The sequence below is a fragment of the Mytilus trossulus genome, chromosome 12 (assembly GCF_036588685.1).
Source record: "Mytilus trossulus isolate FHL-02 chromosome 12, PNRI_Mtr1.1.1.hap1, whole genome shotgun sequence".
NCBI lineage: Eukaryota > Metazoa > Mollusca > Bivalvia > Mytilida > Mytilidae > Mytilus > Mytilus trossulus.
This window is the reverse complement of record NC_086384.1, coordinates 23,407,370-23,431,640: the sequence shown is the minus strand read 5'-3', so window position 1 is coordinate 23,431,640 and position 24,271 is coordinate 23,407,370. Positions and strand designations below refer to the sequence as shown.

The 24,271-nt window shown below is 35.6% G+C and overlaps 1 protein-coding gene across 1 annotated transcript in view; it reads right to left on the bottom strand.

The window, feature by feature from the left end:
* The window catches only part of LOC134693377 (solute carrier family 23 member 1-like), a 37,656-nt gene extending 14,470 nt beyond the window's left edge, over positions 1-23,186 (bottom strand). Inside the window, exon 1 of the mRNA XM_063554164.1 lies at positions 22,529-23,186. Coding sequence (XP_063410234.1) covers positions 22,529-22,867 — 339 coding nt within the window. The 5' untranslated portion in view covers positions 22,868-23,186. The remainder of the gene's footprint in view (positions 1-22,528) is intronic.
* Between the last annotated feature and the right edge of the window lie 1,085 nt (positions 23,187-24,271).

The window sequence follows — 24,271 nt, the reverse complement described above, 5'->3', positions numbered from 1 at the left end:
GTAGTGCCAGCAATACATTCTGTTAAAGACAATATAAAATGGCCATCGATAAACACCATGGTAGTGCCAGCAATACATTCTGTTAAAGACAATATAAAATGGTCATCGATAAACACAATGGTAGTGCCAGCAATACATTCTGTTAAAGACAATATAAAATGGCCATCGATAAACACAATGATAGTGCCAGCAATACATTCTGTTAAAGACAATATAAAATGGCCATAGATAAACACCATGGTAGTGCCAGCAACACATTCTGTTAAAGACAATATAAAATGGCCATAGATAAACACAATGATAGTGTCAGCAACACATTCTGTTAAGGACAATATAAAATGGCCTTAGATAAACACCATGGTAGTGTCAGAAACACATTCTGTCAAGGGCAATATAAAATGGCCATAGATAATCACCATGGTAGTGCCAGCAACACATTCTGTTAAAGACAATATAAAATGGCCATAGATAAACACAATGGTAGTGCCAGCAACACATTCTGTTAAAGACAATATAAAATGGCCATAGATAAACACCATGGTAGTGCCAGCAATACATTCTGTTAAAGACAATATAAAATGGCCATCGATAACCACCATGGTAGTGCCAGCAATACATTCTGTTAAAGACAATATAAAATGGTCATCGATAAACACAATGGTAGTGCCAGCAATACATTCTGTTAAAGACAATATAAAATGGCCATCGATAAACACAATGATAGTGCCAGCAATACATTCTGTTAAAGACAATATAAAATGGCCATAGATAAACACCATGGTAGTGCCAGCAACACATTCTGTTAAAGACAATATAAAATGGCAATAGATAAACACAATGATAGTGTCAGCAACACATTCTGTTAAAGACAATATAAAATGGCCATAGATAAACACCATGGTGTTGTCAGCAACACATTCTGTTAAGGACAATATAAAATGGCCATAGATAAACACCATGGTAGTGCCAGCAACACATTCTGTTAAAGACAATATAAAATGGCCATAGATAAACACAATGATAGTGCCAGCAACACATTCTGTTAAAGACAATATAAAATGGCCATAGATAAACACCATGGTAGTGCCAGCAACACATTCTGTTAAAGACAATATAAAATGGCCATAGATAAACACCATGGTAGTGCCAGCAACACATTCTGTTGAAGACAATATAAAATGGCCATCGATAGACACCATGGTAGTGCCAGTAACACATTCTGTTAAAGACAATATAAAATGGCCATCGATAAACACCATGGTAGTGCCAGCAACACATTCTGTTAAAGACAATATAAAATGGCCATAGATAAACACAATGATAGTGCCAGCAACACATTCTGTTAAAGACAATATAAAATTGCCATAGATAAACACCATGGTAGTGCCAGCAACACATTCTGTTAAAGACAATATAAAATGGCCATAGATAAACACCATGGTAGTGCCAGCAACACATTCTGTTGAAGACAATATAAAATGGCCATCGATAGACACCATGGTAGTGCCAGTAACACATTCTGTTAAAGACAATATAAAATGGCCATCGATAAACACCATGGTAGTGCCAGCAACACATTCTGTTAAAGACAATATAAAATGGCCATCGATAAACACCATGGTAGTGCCAGCAACACATTCTGTTGAAGGGATATACAATGGCCATCTATAAACACCATGGTAGTGCCAGCAACACATTCTGTTAAAGACAATATAAAATGGCCATCGAAAAACACAATGGTAGTATCAGCAACACATTCTGTTAAAGACAATATAAAATGGCCATCGATAAACACCATGGTAGTGTCAGCAACACATTCTCTTAAAGACAATATAAAATGGCCATCGATAACCACCATGGTAGTGTCAGCAACACATTCTGTTAAAGACAATATAAAATGACCATCGATGAACACCACGGTAGTGCCAGCAACACATTCTGTTAAAGACAATATAAAATGACCATCGATAAACACAATGATAGTGCCAGCAACACATTCTGTTAAGGACAATATAAAATGACCATCGATAAACACAATGATAGTGCCAGCAATACATTCTGTTAAAGACAATAAAAAATGGCCATCGATAAACACCATGGTAGGGCCAGCAACACATTCTGTTAAAGACAATATAAAATGGCCATCGATAAACACCATGGTAGTGTCAGCAATACATTCTGTTAAAGACAATATAAAATGGCCATCGATAAACACAATGGTAGTGCCAGCAATACATTCTGTTAAGGACAATATAAAATGACCATCGATAAACACCATGATAGTGCCAGCAATACATTCTGTTAAAGACAATATAAAATGACCATCGATAAACACAATGGTAGTGTCAGCAACACATTCTGTTAAGGACAATATAAAATGGCCATAGATAAACACCATGGTAGTGCCAGCAACACATTCTGTTAAAGACAATATAAAATGGCCATCGATAAACACCATGGTAGTGCCAGCAACACATTCTGTTAAAGACAATATAAAATGGCCATAGATAAACACACTGATAGTGCCAGCAACACATTCTGTTAAAGACAATATAAAATGGCCATCGACAAACACAATGGTAGTATCAGCAACACATTTAGCTGCGAAAACGTAGCTCTTAAGGTCCTTTTGATGATTTTTGATATTTGCGGAAAATCAAAAGGACAATAGAGCTACGTTTTCGCAGCTACAACACATTCTGTTAAAGACAATATAAAATGGCCATCGATAAACACCATGGTAGTGTCAGCAACACATTCTGTTAAAGACAATATAAAATGGCCATCGATAAACACCATGGTAGGGCCAGCAACACATTCTGTTAAAGACAATATAAAATGACCATCGATAAACACAATGGTAGTGCCAGCAACACATTCTGTTAAAGACAATATAAAATGGCCATCGATAACCACCATGGTAGTGCCAGCAACACATTCTGTTAAGGACAATATAAAATGGCCATCTATAACCACCATGGAAGTGCCAGCAACACATTTTGTTAAGGACAATATAAAATGGCCATCTATAAACACAATGGTAGTGCCAGCAATACATTCTGTTAAGGACAATATAAAATGGCCATCTATAAACACCATGGTAGTGCCAGCAATACATTCTGTTAAAGACAATATAAAATGGCCATCGATAAACACCATGGTAGTGCCAGTAACACATTTTGTTAAAGACAATATAAAATGGCCATCGATAACCACCATGGTAGTGTCAGCAACACATTCTGTTAAAGACAATATAAAATGACCATCGATAAACACCATGGTAGTGCCAGAAACACATTCTGTTAAAGACAATATAAAATGGCCATCGATAAACACCATGCAGTGCCAGCAACACATTCTGTTAAAGACAATATAAAATGGCCATCGATAAACACCATGATAGTGCCAGCAATACAATCTGTTAAAGACAATATAAAATGGCCATCGATAAACACAATGGTAGTGCCAGCAATACATTCTGTTAAAGACAATATAAAATGGCCATCGATAAACACCATGGTAGTGCCAGCAACACATTCTGTTAAAGACAATATAAAATGGCCATAGATAAACACCAAGGTAGTGCCAGCAACACATTCTGTTAAAGACAATATAAAAAAAGACCATCGATAAACACAATGGTAGTGCCAGCAACACATTCTGTTAAAGACAATATAAAATGGCCATCGATAACCACCATGGTAGTGCCAGCAACACATTCTGTTAAGGACAATATAAAATGGCCATCTATAACCACCATGGTAGTGCCAGCAACACATTCTGTTAAGGACAATATAAAATGGCCATCTATAAACACAATGGTAGTGCCAGCAACACATTCTGTTAAGGACAATATAAAATGGCCATCGATAAACACAATGGTAGTGCCAGCAACACATTCTGTTAAAGACAATATAAAATGGCCATCTATAAACACAATGGTAGTGCCAGCAATACATTCTGTTAAAGACAATATAAAATGGCCATCGATAGACACCATGGTAGTGCCAGCAACACATTCTGTTAAAGACAATATAAAATGGCCATCTATAAACACAATGGTAGTGCCAGCAATACATTCTGTTAAAGACAATATAAAATGGCCATCGATAGACACCATGGTAGTGCCAGTAACACATTCTGTTAAAGGGATATAAAATGGCCATCGATAAACACCATGGTAGTGCCAGCAACACATTCTGTTAAAGACAATATAAAATGGCCATCGATAAACACCATGATAGTGCCAGCAATACATTCTGTTAAAGACAATATAAAATGGCCATCGATAAACACCATGATAGTGCCAGCAATACATTCTGTTAAAGACAATAAAAAATGGCCATCGATAAACACCATGATAGTGCCAGCAATACATTCTGTTAAAGACAATATAAAATGGCCATCGATAAACACCATGGTAGTGCCAGCAACACATTCTGTTAAAGACAATATAAAATGACCATCGATAGACACCATGGTAGTGCCAGTAACACATTCTGTTAAAGGGATATAAAATGGCCATCGATAAACACCATGATAGTGCCAGCAACACATTCTGTTAAAGACAATATAAAATGGCCATCGATAAACACCATGATAGTGCCAGCAATACAATCTGTTAAAGACAATATAAAATGGCCATCGATAAACACCATGATAGTGCCAGCAATACATTCTGTTAAAGACAATAAAAAATGGCCATCGATAAACACCATGATAGTGCCAGCAATACATTCTGATAAAGACAATATAAAATGGCCATCGATAAACACCATGGTAGTGCCAGCAACACATTCTGTTAAAGACAATATAAAATGACCATCGATAAACACCATGGTAGTGCCAGCAATACATTATGTTAAAGACAATATAAAATGGCCATCGATAAACACCATGATAGTGCCAGCAATACATTCTGTTAAAGACAATAAAAAATGGCCATCGATAAACACCATGATAGTGCCAGCAATACATTCTGTTAAAGACAATAAAAAATGGCCATCGATAAACACCATGATAGTGCCAGCAATACATTCTGTTAAAGACAATATAAAATGACCATCGATAAACACCATGGTAGTGCCAGCAACACATTCTGTTAAAGACAATATAAAATGGCCATCGATAAACACCATGGTAGTGTCAGCAACACATTCTGTTAACGACAATATAAAATGGCCATCGATAAACACCATGGTACTGCCAGCAATACATTCTGTTAAAGACAATATAAAATGGCCATCGATAACCACCATGGTAGTGCCAGCAATACATTCTGTTAAAGACAATATAAAATGACCATCGATAAACACCATGGTAGTGCCAGCAACACATTCTGTTAAAGACAATATAAAATGGCCATCGATAAACACCATGATAGTGCCAGCAATACATTCTGTTAAAGACAATATAAAATGGCCATCGATAAACACAATGATAGTGCCAGCAAAACATTCTGTTAAAGACAATATAAAATGACCATCGATAAACACCATGGTAGTGCCAGTAATACATTCTGTTAAAGACAATATAAAATGACCATCGATAAACACCATGGTAGTGCCAGCAACACATTCTGTTAAAGACAATATAAAATGACCATCGATAAACACCATGGTAGTGCCAGCAACACATTCTGTTAAAGACAATATAAAATGACCATCGATAAACACCATGGTAGTGCCAGCAACACATTCTGTTAAAGACAATATAAAATGACCATCGATAAACACCATGGTAGTGCCAGTAATACATTCTGTTAAAGACAATATAAAATGACCATCGATAAACACCATGGTAGTGCCAGTAATACATTCTGTTAAAGACAATATAAAATGGCCATCGATAAACACCATGGTAGTGCCAGCAACACATTCTGTTAAAGACAATATAAAATGGCCATCGATAAACACCATGATAGTGCCAGCAATACATTCTGTTAAAGACAATATAAAATGGCCATCGATAAACACAATGATAGTGCCAGCAATACATTCTGTTAAAGACAATATAAAATGGACATCGATAAACACCATGGTAGTGCCAGCAATACATTCTGTTAAAGACAATATAAAATGACCATCGATAAACACAATGGTAGTGCCAGCAATACATTCTGTTAAAGACAATATAAAATGACCATCGATAAACACCATGGTAGTGTCAGCAACACATTCTGTTAAAGACAATATAAAATGGTCATCAATAAACACCATGGTAGTGCCAGTAACACATTCTGTTAAAGACAATATAAAATGGCCATCGATAAACACCATGATAGTGCCAGCAATACATTCTGTTAAAGACAATAAAAAATGGCCATCGATAACCACCATGGTAGTGCCAGCAACACATTCTGTTAAAGACAATATAAAATGACCATCTATAAACACAATGGTAGTGCCAGCAACACATTCTGTTAAAGACAATATAAAATGGCCATCGATAAACACAATGATAGTGCCAGCAACACATTCTGTTAAAGACAATATAAAATGGCCATCGATAAACACCATGGTAGTGCCAGCAATACATTCTGTTAAAGACAATATAAAATGGCCATCGATAAACACCATGATAGTGCCAGCAACACATTCTGTTAAAGACAATATAAAATGACCATCGACAAACACAATGGTAGTATCAGCAACACATTCTGTTAAAGACAATATAAAATGGCCATCGATAAACACCATGGTAGTGCCAGCAATACATTCTGTAAAAGGGATATAAAATGGCCATCTATAAACACTAAACACCATGGTAGTGCCAGCAACACATTCTGTTAAAGACAATATAAAATGACCATCGATAAACACCATGGTAGTGCCAGCAACACATTCTGTTAAAGACAATATAAAATGGCCATCGATAAACACCATGGTAGTGCCAGCAACACATTCTGTTAAAGACAATATAAAATGACCATCGATAAACACCATGGTAGTGTCAGCAATACATTCTGTTAAAGACAATATAAAATGGCCATCGATAGACACCATGGTAGTGCCAGTAACACATTCTGTTAAAGACAATATAAAATGGACATCGATAAACACCATGGTAGTGCCAGCAATACATTCTGTTAAAGACAATATAAAATGGCCATCGATAAACACAATGGTAGTGCCAGCAACACATTCTGTTAAGGACAATATAAAATGGCCATCTATAAACACAATGGTAGTGCCAGCAACACATTCTGTTAAGGACAATATAAAATGGCCATCGATAAACACAATGGTAGTGCCAGCAACACATTCTGTTAAAGACAATATAAAATGGCCATCTATAAACACAATGGTAGTTTCAGCAATACATTCTGTTAAAGACAATATAAAATGGCCATCGATAGACACCATGGTAGTGCCAGCAACACATTCTGTTAAAGACAATATAAAATGGCCATCTATAAACACAATGGTAGTGCCAGCAATACATTCTGTTAAAGACAATATAAAATGGCCATCGATAGACACCATGGTAGTGCCAGTAACACATTCTGTTAAAGGGATATAAAATGGCCATCGATAAACACCATGGTAGTGCCAGCAACACATTCTGTTAAAGACAATATAAAATGGCCATCGATAAACACCATGGTAGTGCCAGCAATACATTCTGTTAAAGACAATAAAAAATGGCCATCGATAAACACCATGGTAGTGCCAGCAACACATTCTGTTAAAGACAATATAAAATGGCCATCGATAAACACCATGATAGTGCCAGCAATACATTCTGTTAAAGACAATATAAAATGGCCATCGATAAACACCATGATAGTGCCAGCAATACATTCTGTTAAAGACAATATAAAATGGCCATCGATAAACACCATGATAGTGCCAGCAATACATTCTGTTAGAGACAATATAAAATGGCCATCGATAAACACCATGGTAGTGCCAGTAACACATTTTGTTAAAGACAATATAAAATGGCCATCGATAACCACCATGGTAGTGTCAGCAACACATTCTGTTAAAGACAATATAAAATGACCATCGATAAACACCATGGTAGTGCCAGAAACACATTCTGTTAAAGACAATATAAAATGGCCATCGATAAACACCATGGTAGTGCCAGCAACACATTCTGTTAAAGACAATATAAAATGGCCATCGATAAACACCATGATAGTGCCAGCAATACAATCTGTTAAAGACAATATAAAATGGCCATCGATAAACACAATGGTAGTGCCAGCAATACATTCTGTTAAAGACAATATAAAATGGCCATCGATAAACACCATGGTAGTGCCAGCAACACATTCTGTTAAAGACAATATAAAATGGCCATAGATAAACACCAAGGTAGTGCCAGCAACACATTCTGTTAAAGACAATATAAAAAGACCATCGATAAACACAATGGTAGTGCCAGCAACACATTCTGTTAAAGACAATATAAAATGGCCATCGATAAACACCATGGTAGTGCCAGCAACACATTCTGTTAAGGACAATATAAAATGGCCATCTATAACCACCATGGTAGTGCCAGCAACACATTCTGTTAAGGACAATATAAAATGGCCATCTATAAACACAATGGTAGTGCCAGCAACACATTCTGTTAAGGACAATATAAAATGGCCATCGATAAACACAATGGTAGTGCCAGCAACACATTCTGTTAAAGACAATATAAAATGGCCATCTATAAACACAATGGTAGTGCCAGCAATACATTCTGTTAAAGACAATATAAAATGGCCATCGATAGACACCATGGTAGTGCCAGCAACACATTCTGTTAAAGACAATATAAAATGGCCATCTATAAACACAATGGTAGTGCCAGCAATACATTCTGTTAAAGACAATATAAAATGGCCATCGATAGACACCATGGTAGTGCCAGTAACACATTCTGTTAAAGGGATATAAAATGGCCATCGATAAACACCATGGTAGTGCCAGCAACACATTCTGTTAAAGACAATATAAAATGGCCATCGATAAACACCATGATAGTGCCAGCAATACATTCTGTTAAAGACAATATAAAATGGCCATCGATAAACACCATGATAGTGCCAGCAATACATTCTGTTAAAGACAATAAAAAATGGCCATCGATAAACACCATGATAGTGCCAGCAATACATTCTGTTAAAGACAATATAAAATGGCCATCGATAAACACCATGGTAGTGCCAGCAACACATTCTGTTAAAGACAATATAAAATGACCATCGATAGACACCATGGTAGTGCCAGTAACACATTCTGTTAAAGGGATATAAAATGGCTATCGATAAACACCATGATAGTGCCAGCAACACATTCTGTTAAAGACAATATAAAATGGCCATCGATAAACACCATGATAGTGCCAGCAATACATTCTGTTAAAGACAATATAAAATGGCCATCGATAAACACCATGATAGTGCCAGCAATACATTCTGTTAAAGACAATAAAAAATGGCCATCGATAAACACCATGATAGTGCCAGCAATACATTCTGTTAAAGACAATATAAAATGGCCATCGATAAACACCATGGTAGTGCCAGCAACACATTCTGTTAAAGACAATATAAAATGACCATCGATAAACACCATGGTAGTGCCAGCAATACATTCTGTTAAAGACAATATAAAATGGCCATCGATAAACACCATGATAGTGCCAGCAATACATTCTGTTAAAGACAATAAAAAATGGCCATCGATAAACACCATGATAGTGCCAGCAATACATTCTGTTAAAGACAATAAAAAATGGCCATCGATAAACACCATGATAGTGCCAGCAATACATTCTGTTAAAGACAATATAAAATGACCATCGATAAACACCATGGTAGTGCCAGCAACACATTCTGTTAAAGACAATATAAAATGGCCATCGATAAACACCATGGTAGTGTCAGCAACACATTCTGTTAACGACAATATAAAATGGCCATCGATAAACACCATGGTAGTGCCAGCAATACATTCTGTTAAAGACAATATAAAATGACCATCGATAAACACCATGGTAGTGCCAGCAACACATTCTGTTAAAGACAATATAAAATGGCCATCGATAAACACCATGATAGTGCCAGCAATACATTCTGTTAAAGACAATATAAAATGGCCATCGATAAACACAATGATAGTGCCAGCAAAACATTCTGTTAAAGACAATATAAAATGACCATCGATAAACACCATGGTAGTGCCAGTAATACATTCTGTTAAAGACAATATAAAATGACCATCGATAAACACCATGGTAGTGCCAGCAACACATTCTGTTAAAGACAATATAAAATGACCATCGATAAACACCATGGTAGTGCCAGCAACACATTCTGTTAAAGACAATATAAAATGACCATCGATAAACACCATGGTAGTGCCAGCAACACATTCTGTTAAAGACAATATAAAATGACCATCAATAAACACCATGGTAGTGCCAGTAATACATTCTGTTAAAGACAATATAAAATGACCATCGATAAACACCATGGTAGTGCCAGTAATACATTCTGTTAAAGACAATATAAAATGGCCATCGATAAACACCATGGTAGTGCCAGCAACATATTCTGTTAAAGACAATATAAAATGGCCATCGATAAACACCATGGTAGTGCCAGCAATACATTCTGTTAAAGACAATAAAAAATGGCCATCGATAAACACCATGGTAGTGCCAGCAACACATTCTGTTAAAGACAATATAAAATGGCCATCGATAAACACCATGATAGTGCCAGCAATACATTCTGTTAAAGACAATATAAAATGGCCATCGATAAACACCATGATAGTGCCAGCAATACATTCTGTTAAAGACAATATAAAATGGCCATCGATAAACACCATGATAGTGCCAGCAATACATTCTGTTAAAGACAATATAAAATGGCCATCGATAAACACCATGGTAGTGCCAGTAACACATTTTGTTAAAGACAATATAAAATGGCCATCGATAACCACCATGGTAGTGTCAGCATTACATTCTGTTAAAGACAATATAAAATGACCATCGATAAACACCATGGTAGTGCCAGAAACACATTCTGTTAAAGACAATATAAAATGGCCATCGATAAACACCATGGTAGTGCCAGCAACACATTCTGTTAAAGACAATATAAAATGGCCATCGATAAACACCATGATAGTGCCAGCAATACAATCTGTTAAAGACAATATAAAATGGCCATCGATAAACACAATGGTAGTGCCAGCAATACATTCTGTTAAAGACAATATAAAATGGCCATCGATAAACACCATGGTAGTGCCAGCAACACATTCTGTTAAAGACAATATAAAATGGCCATAGATAAACACCAAGGTAGTGCCAGCAACACATTCTGTTAAAGACAATATAAAAAGACCATCGATAAACACAATGGTAGTGCCAGCAACACATTCTGTTAAAGACAATATAAAATGGCCATCGATAACCACCATGGTAGTGCCAGCAACACATTCTGTTAAGGACAATATAAAATGGCCATCTATAACCACCATGGTAGTGCCAGCAACACATTCTGTTAAGGACAATATAAAATGGCCATCTATAAACACAATGGTAGTGCCAGCAACACATTCTGTTAAGGACAATATAAAATGGCCATCGATAAACACAATGGTAGTGCCAGCAACACATTCTGTTAAAGACAATATAAAATGGCCATCTATAAACACAATGGTAGTGCCAGCAATACATTCTGTTAAAGACAATATAAAATGGCCATCGATAGACACCATGGTAGTGCCAGCAACACATTCTGTTAAAGACAATATAAAATGGCCATCTATAAACACAATGGTAGTGCCAGCAATACATTCTGTTAAAGACAATATAAAATGGCCATCGATAGACACCATGGTAGTGCCAGCAACACATTCTGTTAAAGACAATATAAAATGGCCATCTATAAACACAATGGTAGTGCCAGCAATACATTCTGTTAAAGACAATATAAAATGGCCATCGATAGACACCATGGTAGTGCCAGTAACACATTCTGTTAAAGGGATATAAAATGGCCATCGATAAACACCATGGTAGTGCCAGCAACACATTCTGTTAAAGACAATATAAAATGGCCATCGATAAACACCATGATAGTGCCAGCAATACATTCTGTTAAAGACAATATAAAATGGCCATCGATAAACACCATGATAGTGCCAGCAATACATTCTGTTAAAGACAATAAAAAATGGCCATCGATAAACACCATGATAGTGCCAGCAATACATTCTGTTAAAGACAATATAAAATGGCCATCGATAAACACCATGGTAGTGCCAGCAACACATTCTGTTAAAGACAATATAAAATGACCATCGATAGACACCATGGTAGTGCCAGTAACACATTCTGTTAAAGGGATATAAAATGGCCATCGATAAACACCATGATAGTGCCAGCAACACATTCTGTTAAAGACAATATAAAATGGCCATCGATAAACACCATGATAGTGCCAGCAATACATTCTGTTAAAGACAATATAAAATGGCCATCGATAAACACCATGATAGTGCCAGCAATACATTCTGTTAAAGACAATAAAAAATGGCCATCGATAAACACCATGATAGTGCCAGCAATACATTCTGTTAAAGACAATATAAAATGGCCATCGATAAACACCATGGTAGTGCCAGCAACACATTCTGTTAAAGACAATATAAAATGACCATCGATAAACACCATGGTAGTGCCAGCAATACATTCTGTTAAAGACAATATAAAATGGCCATCGATAAACACCATGATAGTGCCAGCAATACATTCTGTTAAAGACAATAAAAAATGGCCATCGATAAACACCATGATAGTGCCAGCAATACATTCTGTTAAAGACAATAAAAAATGGCCATCGATAAACACCATGATAGTGCCAGCAATACATTCTGTTAAAGACAATATAAAATGACCATCGATAAACACCATGGTAGTGCCAGCAACACATTCTGTTAAAGACAATATAAAATGGCCATCGATAAACACCATGGTAGTGTCAGCAACACATTCTGTTAAAGACAATATAAAATGGCCATCGATAAACACCATGGTAGTGCCAGCAATACATTCTGTTAAAGACAATATAAAATGGCCATCGATAACCACCATGGTAGTGCCAGCAATACATTCTGTTAAAGACAATATAAAATGACCATCGATAAACACCATGGTAGTGCCAGCAACACATTCTGTTAAAGACAATATAAAATGGCCATCGATAAACACCATGATAGTGCCAGCAATACATTCTGTTAAAGACAATATAAAATGGCCATCGATAAACACAATGATAGTGCCAGCAAAACATTCTGTTAAAGACAATATAAAATGACCATCGATAAACACCATGGTAGTGCCAGTAATACATTCTGTTAAAGACAATATAAAATGACCATCGATAAACACCATGGTAGTGCCAGCAACACATTCTGTTAAAGACAATATAAAATGACCATCGATAAACACCATGGTAGTGCCAGCAACACATTCTGTTAAAGACAATATAAAATGACCATCGATAAACACCATGGTAGTGCCAGCAACACATTCTGTTAAAGACAATATAAAATGACCATCAATAAACACCATGGTAGTGCCAGTAATACATTCTGTTAAAGACAATATAAAATGACCATCGATAAACACCATGGTAGTGCCAGTAATACATTCTGTTAAAGACAATATAAAATGGCCATCGATAAACACCATGGTAGTGCCAGCAACATATTCTGTTAAAGACAATATAAAATGGCCATCGATAAACACCATGGTAGTGCCAGCAATACATTCTGTTAAAGACAATAAAAAATGGCCATCGATAAACACCATGGTAGTGCCAGCAACACATTCTGTTAAAGACAATATAAAATGGCCATCGATAAACACCATGATAGTGCCAGCAATACATTCTGTTAAAGACAATATAAAATGGCCATCGATAAACACCATGATAGTGCCAGCAATACATTCTGTTAAAGACAATATAAAATGGCCATCGATAAACACCATGATAGTGCCAGCAATACATTCTGTTAAAGACAATATAAAATGGCCATCGATAAACACCATGGTAGTGCCAGTAACACATTTTGTTAAAGACAATATAAAATGGCCATCGATAACCACCATGGTAGTGTCAGCAACACATTCTGTTAAAGACAATATAAAATGACCATCGATAAACACCATGGTAGTGCCAGAAACACATTCTGTTAAAGACAATATAAAATGGCCATCGATAAACACCATGGTAGTGCCAGCAACACATTCTGTTAAAGACAATATAAAATGGCCATCGATAAACACCATGATAGTGCCAGCAATACAATCTGTTAAAGACAATATAAAATGGCCATCGATAAACACAATGGTAGTGCCAGCAATACATTCTGTTAAAGACAATATAAAATGGCCATCGATAAACACCATGGTAGTGCCAGCAACACATTCTGTTAAAGACAATATAAAATGGCCATAGATAAACACCAAGGTAGTGCCAGCAACACATTCTGTTAAAGACAATATAAAAAGACCATCGATAAACACAATGGTAGTGCCAGCAACACATTCTGTTAAAGACAATATAAAATGGCCATCGATAACCACCATGGTAGTGCCAGCAACACATTCTGTTAAGGACAATATAAAATGGCCATCTATAACCACCATGGTAGTGCCAGCAACACATTCTGTTAAGGACAATATAAAATGGCCATCTATAAACACAATGGTAGTGCCAGCAACACATTCTGTTAAGGACAATATAAAATGGCCATCGATAAACACAATGGTAGTGCCAGCAACACATTCTGTTAAAGACAATATAAAATGGCCATCTATAAACACAATGGTAGTGCCAGCAATACATTCTGTTAAAGACAATATAAAATGGCCATCGATAGACACCATGGTAGTGCCAGCAACACATTCTGTTAAAGACAATATAAAATGGCCATCTATAAACACAATGGTAGTGCCAGCAATACATTCTGTTAAAGACAATATAAAATGGCCATCGATAGACACCATGGTAGTGCCAGTAACACATTCTGTTAAAGGGATATAAAATGGCCATCGATAAACACCATGGTAGTGCCAGCAACACATTCTGTTAAAGACAATATAAAATGGCCATCGATAAACACCATGATAGTGCCAGCAATACATTCTGTTAAAGACAATATAAAATGGCCATCGATAAACACCATGATAGTGCCAGCAATACATTCTGTTAAAGACAATAAAAAATGGCCATCGATAAACACCATGATAGTGCCAGCAATACATTCTGTTAAAGACAATATAAAATGGCCATCGATAAACACCATGGTAGTGCCAGCAACACATTCTGTTAAAGACAATATAAAATGACCATCGATAGACACCATGGTAGTGCCAGTAACACATTCTGTTAAAGGGATATAAAATGGCCATCGATAAACACCATGATAGTGCCAGCAACACATTCTGTTAAAGACAATATAAAATGACCATCGATAAACACCATGATAGTGCCAGCAATACATTCTGTTAAAGACAATATAAAATGGCCATCGATAAACACCATGATAGTGCCAGCAATACATTCTGTTAAAGACAATAAAAAATGGCCATCGATAAACACCATGATAGTGCCAGCAATACATTCTGTTAAAGACAATATAAAATGGCCATCGATAAACACCATGGTAGTGCCAGCAACACATTCTGTTAAAGACAATATAAAATGACCATCGATAAACACCATGGTAGTGCCAGCAATACATTCTGTTAAAGACAATATAAAATGGCCATCGATAAACACCATGATAGTGCCAGCAATACATTCTGTTAAAGACAATAAAAAATGGCCATCGATAAACACCATGATAGTGCCAGCAATACATTCTGTTAAAGACAATAAAAAATGGCCATCGATAAACACCATGATAGTGCCAGCAATACATTCTGTTAAAGACAATATAAAATGACCATCGATAAACACCATGGTAGTGCCAGCAACACATTATGTTAAAGACAATATAAAATGGCCATCGATAAACACCATGGTAGTGTCAGCAACACATTCTGTTAAAGACAATATAAAATGGCCATCGATAACCACCATGGTAGTGCCAGCAATACATTCTGTTAAAGACAATATAAAATGACCATCGATAAACACCATGGTAGTGCCAGCAACACATTCTGTTAAAGACAATATAAAATGGCCATCGATAAACACCATGATAGTGCCAGCAATACATTCTGTTAAAGACAATATAAAATGGCCATCGATAAACACAATGATAGTGCCAGCAAAACATTCTGTTAAAGACAATATAAAATGACCATCGATAAACACCATGGTAGTGCCAGCAACACATTCTGTTAAAGACAATATAAAATGACCATCGATAAACACCATGGTAGTGCCAGCAACACATTCTGTTAAAGACAATATAAAATGACCATCGATAAACACCATGGTAGTGCCAGCAACACATTCTGTTAAAGACAATATAAAATGACCATCGATAAACACCATGGTAGTGCCAGTAATACATTCTGTTAAAGACAATATAAAATGACCATCGATAAACACCATGGTAGTGCCAGTAATACATTCTGTTAAAGACAATATAAAATGGCCATCGATAAACACCATGGTAGTGCCAGCAACACATTCTGTTAAAGACAATATAAAATGGCCATCGATAAACACCATGATAGTGCCAGCAATACATTCTGTTAAAGACAATATAAAATGGCCATCGATAAACACAATGATAGTGCCAGCAATACATTCTGTTAAAGACAATATAAAATGGACATCGATAAACACCATGGTAGTGCCAGCAATACATTCTGTTAAAGACAATATAAAATGACCATCGATAAACACAATGGTAGTGCCAGCAATACATTCTGTTAAAGACAATATAAAATGACCATCGATAAACACCATGGTAGTGTCAGCAACACATTCTGTTAAAGACAATATAAAATGGTCATCAATAAACACCATGGTAGTGCCAGTAACACATTCTGTTAAAGACAATATAAAATGGCCATCGATAAACACCATGATAGTGCCAGCAATACATTCTGTTAAAGACAATAAAAAATGGCCATCGATAACCACCATGGTAGTGCCAGCAACACATTCTGTTAAAGACAATATAAAATGACCATCTATAAACACAATGGTAGTGCCAGCAACACATTCTGTTAAAGACAATATAAAATGGCCATCGATAAACACAATGATAGTGCCAGCAACACATTCTGTTAAAGACAATATAAAATGGCCATCGATAAACACCATGGTAGTGCCAGCAATACATTCTGTTAAAGACAATATAAAATGGCCATCGATAAACACCATGATAGTGCCAGCAACACATTCTGTTAAAGACAATATAAAATGACCATCGACAAACACAATGGTAGTATCAGCAACACATTCTGTTAAAGACAATATAAAATGGCCATCGATAAACACCATGGTAGTGCCAGCAATACATTATGTAAAAGGGATATAAAATGGCCATCTATAAACACTAAACACCATGGTAGTGCCAGCAACACATTCTGTTAAAGACAATATAAAATGACCATCGATAAACACCATGGTAGTGCCAGCAACACATTCTGTTAAAGACAATATAAAATGGCCATCGATAAACACCATGGTAGTGCCAGCAACACATTCTGTTAAAGACAATATAAAATGACCATCGATAAACACCATGGTAGTGTCAGCAATACATTCTGTTAAAGACAATATAAAATGGCCATCGATAGACACCATGGTAGTGCCAGTAACACATTCTGTTAAAGACAATATAAAATGGACATCGATAAACACCATGGTAGTGCCAGCAATACATTCTGTTAAAGACAATATAAAATGGCCATCGATAAACACAATGGTAGTGCCAGCAACACATTCTGTTAAGGACAATATAAAATGGCCATCTATAAACACAATGGTAGTGCCAGCAACACATTCTGTTAAGGACAATATAAAATGGCCATCGATAAACACAATGGTAGTGCCAGCAACACATTCTGTTAAAGACAATATAAAATGGCCATCTATAAACACAATGGTAGTGTCAGCAATACATTCTGTTAAAGACAATATAAAATGGCCATCGATAGACACCATGGTAGTGCCAGCAACACATTCTGTTAAAGACAATATAAAATGGCCATCTATAAACACAATGGTAGTGCCAGCAATACATTCTGTTAAAGACAATATAAAATGGCCATCGATAGACACCATGGTAGTGCCAGTAACACATTCTGTTAAAGGGATATAAAATGGCCATCGATAAACACCATGGTAGTGCCAGCAACACATTCTGTTAAAGACAATATAAAATGGCCATCGATAAACACCATGGTAGTGCCAGCAATACATTCTGTTAAAGACAATAAAAAATGGCCATCGATAAACACCATGGTAGTGCCAGCAACACATTCTGTTAAAGACAATATAAAATGGCCATCGATAAACACCATGATAGTGCCAGCAATACATTCTGTTAAAGACAATATAAAATGGCCATCGATAAACACCATGATAGTGCCAGCAATACATTCTGTTAAAGACAATAAAAAATGGCCATCGATAAACACCATGATAGTGCCAGCAATACATTCTGTTAAAGACAATATAAAATGACCATCGATAAACACCATGGTAGTGCCAGCAACACATTCTGTTAAAGACAATATAAAATGACCATCGATAAACACCATGGTAGTGCCAGCAATACATTCTGTTAAAGACAATATAAAATGGCCATCGATAAACACCATAATAGTGCCAGCAATACATTCTGTTCAAGACAATAAAAAATGGCCATCGATAAACACCATGATAGTGCCAGCAATACATTCTGTTAAAGACAATAAAAAATGGCCATCGATAAACACCATGATAGTGCCAGCAATACATTCTGTTAAAGACAATATAAAATGACCATCGATAAACACCATGGTAGTGCCAGCAACACATTCTGTTAAAGACAATATAAAATGGCCATCGATAAACACCATGGTAGTGTCAGCAACACATTCTGTTAACGACAATATAAAATGGCCATCGATAAACACCATGGTAGTGCCAGCAATACATTCTGTTAAAGACAATATAAAATGGCCATCGATAACCACCATGGTAGTGCCAGCAATACATTCTGTTAAAGACAATATAAAATGACCATCGATAAACACCATGGTAGTGCCAGCAATACATTCTGTTAAAGACAATATAAAATGGCCATCGATAAACACCATGATAGTGCCAGCAATACATTCTGTTAAAGACAATATAAAATGGCCATCGATAAACACAATGATAGTGCCAGCAAAACATTCTGTTAAAGACAATATAAAATGACCATCGATAAACACCATGGTAGTGCCAGCAACACATTCTGTTAAGGACAATATAAAATGACCATCGATAAACACAATGATAGTGCCAGCAACACATTCTGTTAAAGACAATATAAAATGACCATCGATAAACACAATGGTAGTGCCAGCAATACATTCTGTTAAAGACAATATAAAATGACCATCGATAAACACCATGGTAGTGTCAGCAACACATTCTGTTAAAGACAATATAAAATGGTCATCAATAAACACCATGGTAGTGCCAGTAACACATTCTGTTAAAGACAATATAAAATGGCCATCGATAAACACCATGATAGTGCCAGCAATACATTCTGTTAAAGACAATAAAAAATGGCCATCGATAACCACCATGGTAGTGCCAGCAACACATTCTGTTAAAGACAATATAAAATGACCATCTATAAACACAATGGTAGTGCCAGCAACACATTCTGTTAAAGACAATATAAAATGGCCATCGATAAACACAATGATAGTGCCAGCAACACATTCTGTTAAAGACAATATAAAATGGCCATCGATAAACACCATGGTAGTGCCAGCAATACATTCTGTTAAAGACAATATAAAATGGCCATCGATAAACACCATGATAGTGCCAGCAACACATTCTGTTAAAGACAATATAAAATGACCATCGACAAACACAATGGTAGTATCAGCAACACATTCTGTTAAAGACAATATAAAATGGCCATCGATAAACACCATGGTAGTGCCAGCAATACATTCTGTAAAAGGGATATAAAATGGCCATCTATAAACACTAAACACCATGGTAGTGCCAGCAACACATTCTGTTAAAGACAATATAAAATGACCATCGATAAACACCATGGTAGTGCCAGCAACACATTCTGTTAAAGACAATATAAAATGACCATCGACAAACACAATGGTAGTATCAGCAACACATTCTGTTAAAGACAATATAAAATGGCCATCGATAAACACCATGGTAGTGCCAGCAATACATTCTGTAAAAGGGATATAAAATGGCCATCTATAAACACTAAACACCATGGTAGTGCCAGCAACACATTCTGTTAAAGACAATATAAAATGGCCATCGATAAACACCATGGTAGTGCCAGCAACACATTCTGTTAAAGACAATAAAAAATGGCCATCGATAAACACCATGGTAGTGCCAGCAACACATTCTGTTAAAGACAATATAAAATGACCATCGATAAACACCATGGTAGTGTCAGCAACACATTCTGTTAACGATAATATATTTATTACAGTATTCATATTTGCTTCTTAGTTTTGGATACTAGTCGGTTTTTAAATAACTGTGATAGGAGACACTTTATGCATTTGCCTGTTACAATTGAGGAGCATTTAATACAGTGCTTGTAGTTACATGTAGTTGTAGTATATTATATGTGTTTGTTGTTTAATACATGTACATTAATCGCTTGAATTGTTTCACATTAATTTTGATATTTCATTTTCAATTTATTTGACAGATTGGGTCTTTGTTTAATTCATTTCGAAAATATGTGTCCAAATATGTTTTAATGGTCATAGCTTCTGTTGTAAAAAGAATAATGTTTTAACTTTTATTCACGACAAAAGATCACTTTCTATTGATCTTTTATCAAAATATCGGTTTATTGCTGTTACCACTATTTTATCGAACGCTTTACCTTTGCACTGACAAGTAATATAAAGTGGTTTATAATGCATCTAAATCATTTCCTGTAAGTTGTCCTTATCGTCAAAATATAGTAATAAAGTTCAATGTCGCGTCGTGCAATGTCGATATCGTGTCTGATGTTTTCTTTACAACTTGGGGTTCGTTTAGGGAGTAGAAAATCGTTTTATTTACATAAGTATTCATTCTAGCTGCAGTATAAATGCAATTTTAGGTCACTGTCAGAAAAATTTCAACTTTTTTTGTACAAGTCAAGAAACAGTTCCTGGAACCTCGCTCCGCCCCAGTTTCTGAGCCTCATACTAAAACGTACAAATGTATATTTTTCTGATATTGATCTCATTTTGTATATATCTATGAGTGGCTATTTTTATTTTTAAGATATTCCTATGTCAAATTCACAGAAAATTAAAAAAAATATTATACAACACAATTTGATAGAGAAACATACCTAGTAGATGTATGACACAACCGCAATGTAATATTTAACTCCAATTTCGCTTATATGATGTCCGTCGATAATTCCACAATAGTATTGTGGCAGATATTTGACATACATTTGGACATAGTTAATGTTACAATTATTAATTAAATTTTATTCAAATAAAAAAGGTAATGTGTATTGTGACAGATATTTGACATACATTTTGGACATATCTGAAGTTACAATTTTTAATTAAATTTTATTTAAATAAAAAAAGTAGTGTCAGCTATGTCCAAAATGTATGTCAAATATCTGTCACAATAATAGCATGGAGGTCGTATTAGGCCTTTTACACGGTTTAGGGATATTCCAAATGTTCTGGGTTTTTGGGTTGGGTTTTTTTTTTTTTTTTTTTTGCTAGTTATGGGAAAATGCTTAAGAAAAGGAGAGGAGAAAGATACCAAAGGGATAAACAATTCATAGGTAAAAAACGAACACATTGCCATTGAAATAAAATGTAAAACCGACCAAAAGACAATCAACAGCATACAAAAAACAACAACATACTCAACTGAAGACTGCGCTTTATTTGTATAGCCACCGTGCTTTTGCATTTTCATTAATGATAAGTATCCAGTTTTAAATATGTTTCAACGTGTCTTACAAAAAATAATTCAGATTTTGTTACGTAAAGATGTAAATCCGTTCTGTTAAATATTAATATATGTCTTACAAAACGTGATTCCGATCGAACCAATAAAACACCGGCGAAAGGATAGCAGGTTCTCCGGAAGGGTAAATAGATCCTGCTAAACATGTGACACCCGTCGTGTGTAGATTTTGACAGTAATATTTGTTTTACTGTATATACGTCTTATGTCTAGTGTCTATATCATTCTCGTAAACAGTCCAATTCCGATATGACTTCAAATCTGCATTGACAAAATAAGCGTCGATGCCTTCAACGCGCTTCATTCCTTCTTTGAATATTAAACCAATTAGTACCTTACCTGCATAGCAAAGAATAAAGCCAGATGAATCGGTGGACTTTCAGAGATTTTGTAATTAAGACGACGTAAATTCCCATCATCAATCTCCACTTTCTTTTCTTCAGCTTTTTTCACGAATTTGCTTTCTGACATAACAACATGGCTGGTTCCATCATTGACGCTTTTATAAACTATACCGTCAGTTTGCTTTGTGACGTCACTTGCCGGCATCTCACAACGGTGGTTAATATCCACTGAATGTTTGTTATTATGGTCGTTTGTAATTGTAAACACATTATAATCAGAATTCTCAAATTCGGCACCTTTATTTGTATAGCCACCGTGCTTTTGCATTTTCATTAATGATAAGTATCCAGTTTTAAATATGTTTCAACGTGTCTTACAAAAAATAATTCAGATTTTGTTACGTAAAGATGTAAATCCGTTCTGTTAAATATTAATATATGTCTTACAAAACGTGATTCCGATTTCAAGCTAGTTAAAGTAGTTTAAAAAGACGTAAAACAATTGACTATTATTTCGCGATGTTCATGTTATGCCTTCTTAGATTTGATGACACAATTAAAGATAAAGTGCATGTCAATGTAATACTTAATACGATGATTTGCAGACAACTGCACCGGAAGTGATCGTCCTCGTTTGTATGTGATCCTTATTAATATTTTCTTGCAAACAAAGGGAAAAAGTTATAATGTATGCAAAAACCATTTAATACATACATATTTACATCTTTGTATGACAGTGAAATATATTATGGGGGTCCGGAAGGAGAAGTCTTTATTTTAATCTATTCTTTAATTTTGAAACTAATCTTCTCCATTTTTATTTCCATTATTCTCTTTTCTTTATATTTTGCGCCCTTTATTTGGTCTTTCAGTCATTTTGGTGCTCTATTCTTCATATATAACGCATTTTTTTCTTAATTTATGCCGATAATTTTTTATTCTGTAAACCCCATCCTGACCCCCATTTATCTAATACCTTGAACGTTAATAAATAACAAAACGTGTTGTCTGCCAGCTAAACATTTTATGCCTTTTAGATCATTTGATCGGACCTAGTTATCCTGAAATAGCTACCAAGTGCATTTAATAAGTAAAACGAATTGATGAATATGTAAATTGTGCAGATCTGTCTTGGGACATGTTGTATCTTTTATATCACGTGATCAGACTTAACGTTAAAAAGCTACTACATTAATCAATTGAAACAAATTTATTAAAACAAATGCAGATATACTCAACAACTTTTAAGATATAAACTTGAGAAAGGAAATGGGGAATGTGTCAATGAGACAACTACCCGACCATAGTACAGACATACTAAACTCCAAATTGTACAAAAATAAACTAAAAATAAAAATAAAACAAGACTAACAAAGGCCAGAGGCTCCTGACTTGGGACAGGCGTAAATGGTGGCGGGGTTAACATGTTTATGAAATCTCAACCCTCCCCTATACCTCTAGCCAATGTAGAAAAATAAGGGCATTACAATACGCACATTAAAATTCGGTTCAAGAGAAGTACGAGTCTGATGTCAGCAAAGAAAATAAACAAAATGATAATACATAACAGCAGAATACTAGCAGTTAACTGACATGCCAGCTCCAGACTTCAATTAAACTGATAGAAAGATTATGTCTTCATCATATGAATATCAGGCACAATCCCTCCCGTTAGAGGTTTAGTATCCTACCATCATATCGTATATGAGAAGAACACAACCCGTGTCATGCCAACAAC